The 922-nt window shown below is 30.7% G+C and overlaps 1 protein-coding gene across 1 annotated transcript in view; it reads left to right on the top strand.

The window, feature by feature from the left end:
* The first annotated feature begins 472 nt into the window (after positions 1–472).
* The window catches only part of LOC102588788 (TMV resistance protein N-like), a 6,761-nt gene continuing 6,311 nt past the window's right edge, over positions 473–922 (top strand). Inside the window, exon 1 of the mRNA XM_015305193.1 lies at positions 473–918. Within this exon, the coding sequence (XP_015160679.1) occupies positions 474–918 (445 nt within the window). The 5' untranslated portion in view covers position 473. The remainder of the gene's footprint in view (positions 919–922) is intronic.

Below are 922 nucleotides of genomic sequence, written 5' to 3'. Positions count from 1 at the left end.
ATTTTATATAATGTAATAGTAATTTTGAATTATTTATTTATTATTTTAATTATGAATATACCACAAAAATAATTTATTTTATCTATGTTAATTTTTTTAATGATGAATTTGGTTGAATGATTTTATTGATGTAAAGACCTAAGTTGAGTGATTTTATTAATATTAAATAAAATTCAATAACTTTCATCGATAAATTCTAAAAGTTAGAATGAGATTAACTCCTTTCTTTTTTACCAGGTCAGTCTACTCCCCTTTTTTCACTCTTTAATTTCTCACAATAATGAAAAAGGTAGGGTTCAATTTTATGACAGATAGGAAAATGATTGGAAGTTTACCCATTATTCTGCGTTCACAATAGTTTTTGTCAGTTAGGCTTCAAATATTTCTCTTTATCAAGTAGCAGAACAAATTAAATATACTTTCTCACCATATACCTAAAGCTGAGAGTTGGTCTTTAGCAATATTATTCAACAATGTCTCATGCTTCTTCTTCCAAAATTTGCAAGTACAATGTCTTTTTGAGTTTTAGAGGAGAAGATACACGTAGAACTTTTGTAAGTCATCTACATAAGGCTTTGGAACAAAGTGGAATCCGCATTTTTAAAGATGATGAGCGATTAGAAACGGGAAAATCAATTTCTGATGAACTTTTAAAAGCCATAGAAGAGTCTAAAATTGCTATAGTGATATTTTCAAAAAGCTATGCATCGTCAAGATGGTGCTTAGAGGAGCTTGCACACATCATAAAGTGTAAAAATGAATTGGAGCTGATAGTGATTCCAGTTTTCTATGATGTGACTCCATCAGATGTGCGCCATCAAAATCCCCCTTTTGCTGATTCATTTTTACAATACAAAGATGATATGGACAAGGTTCAGAGATGGAGGGCTGCATTTGTGGAGGCAGGGAAAATAGCAGGCTA

The sequence above is a fragment of the Solanum tuberosum genome, unplaced genomic scaffold (genome assembly GCF_000226075.1).
Source record: "Solanum tuberosum cultivar DM 1-3 516 R44 unplaced genomic scaffold, SolTub_3.0 scf00714, whole genome shotgun sequence".
NCBI classification, from domain to species: domain Eukaryota; kingdom Viridiplantae; phylum Streptophyta; class Magnoliopsida; order Solanales; family Solanaceae; genus Solanum; species Solanum tuberosum.
Note: the sequence above shows the minus strand (reverse complement) of the source record. Positions and strands in the feature narration are given on the sequence as shown.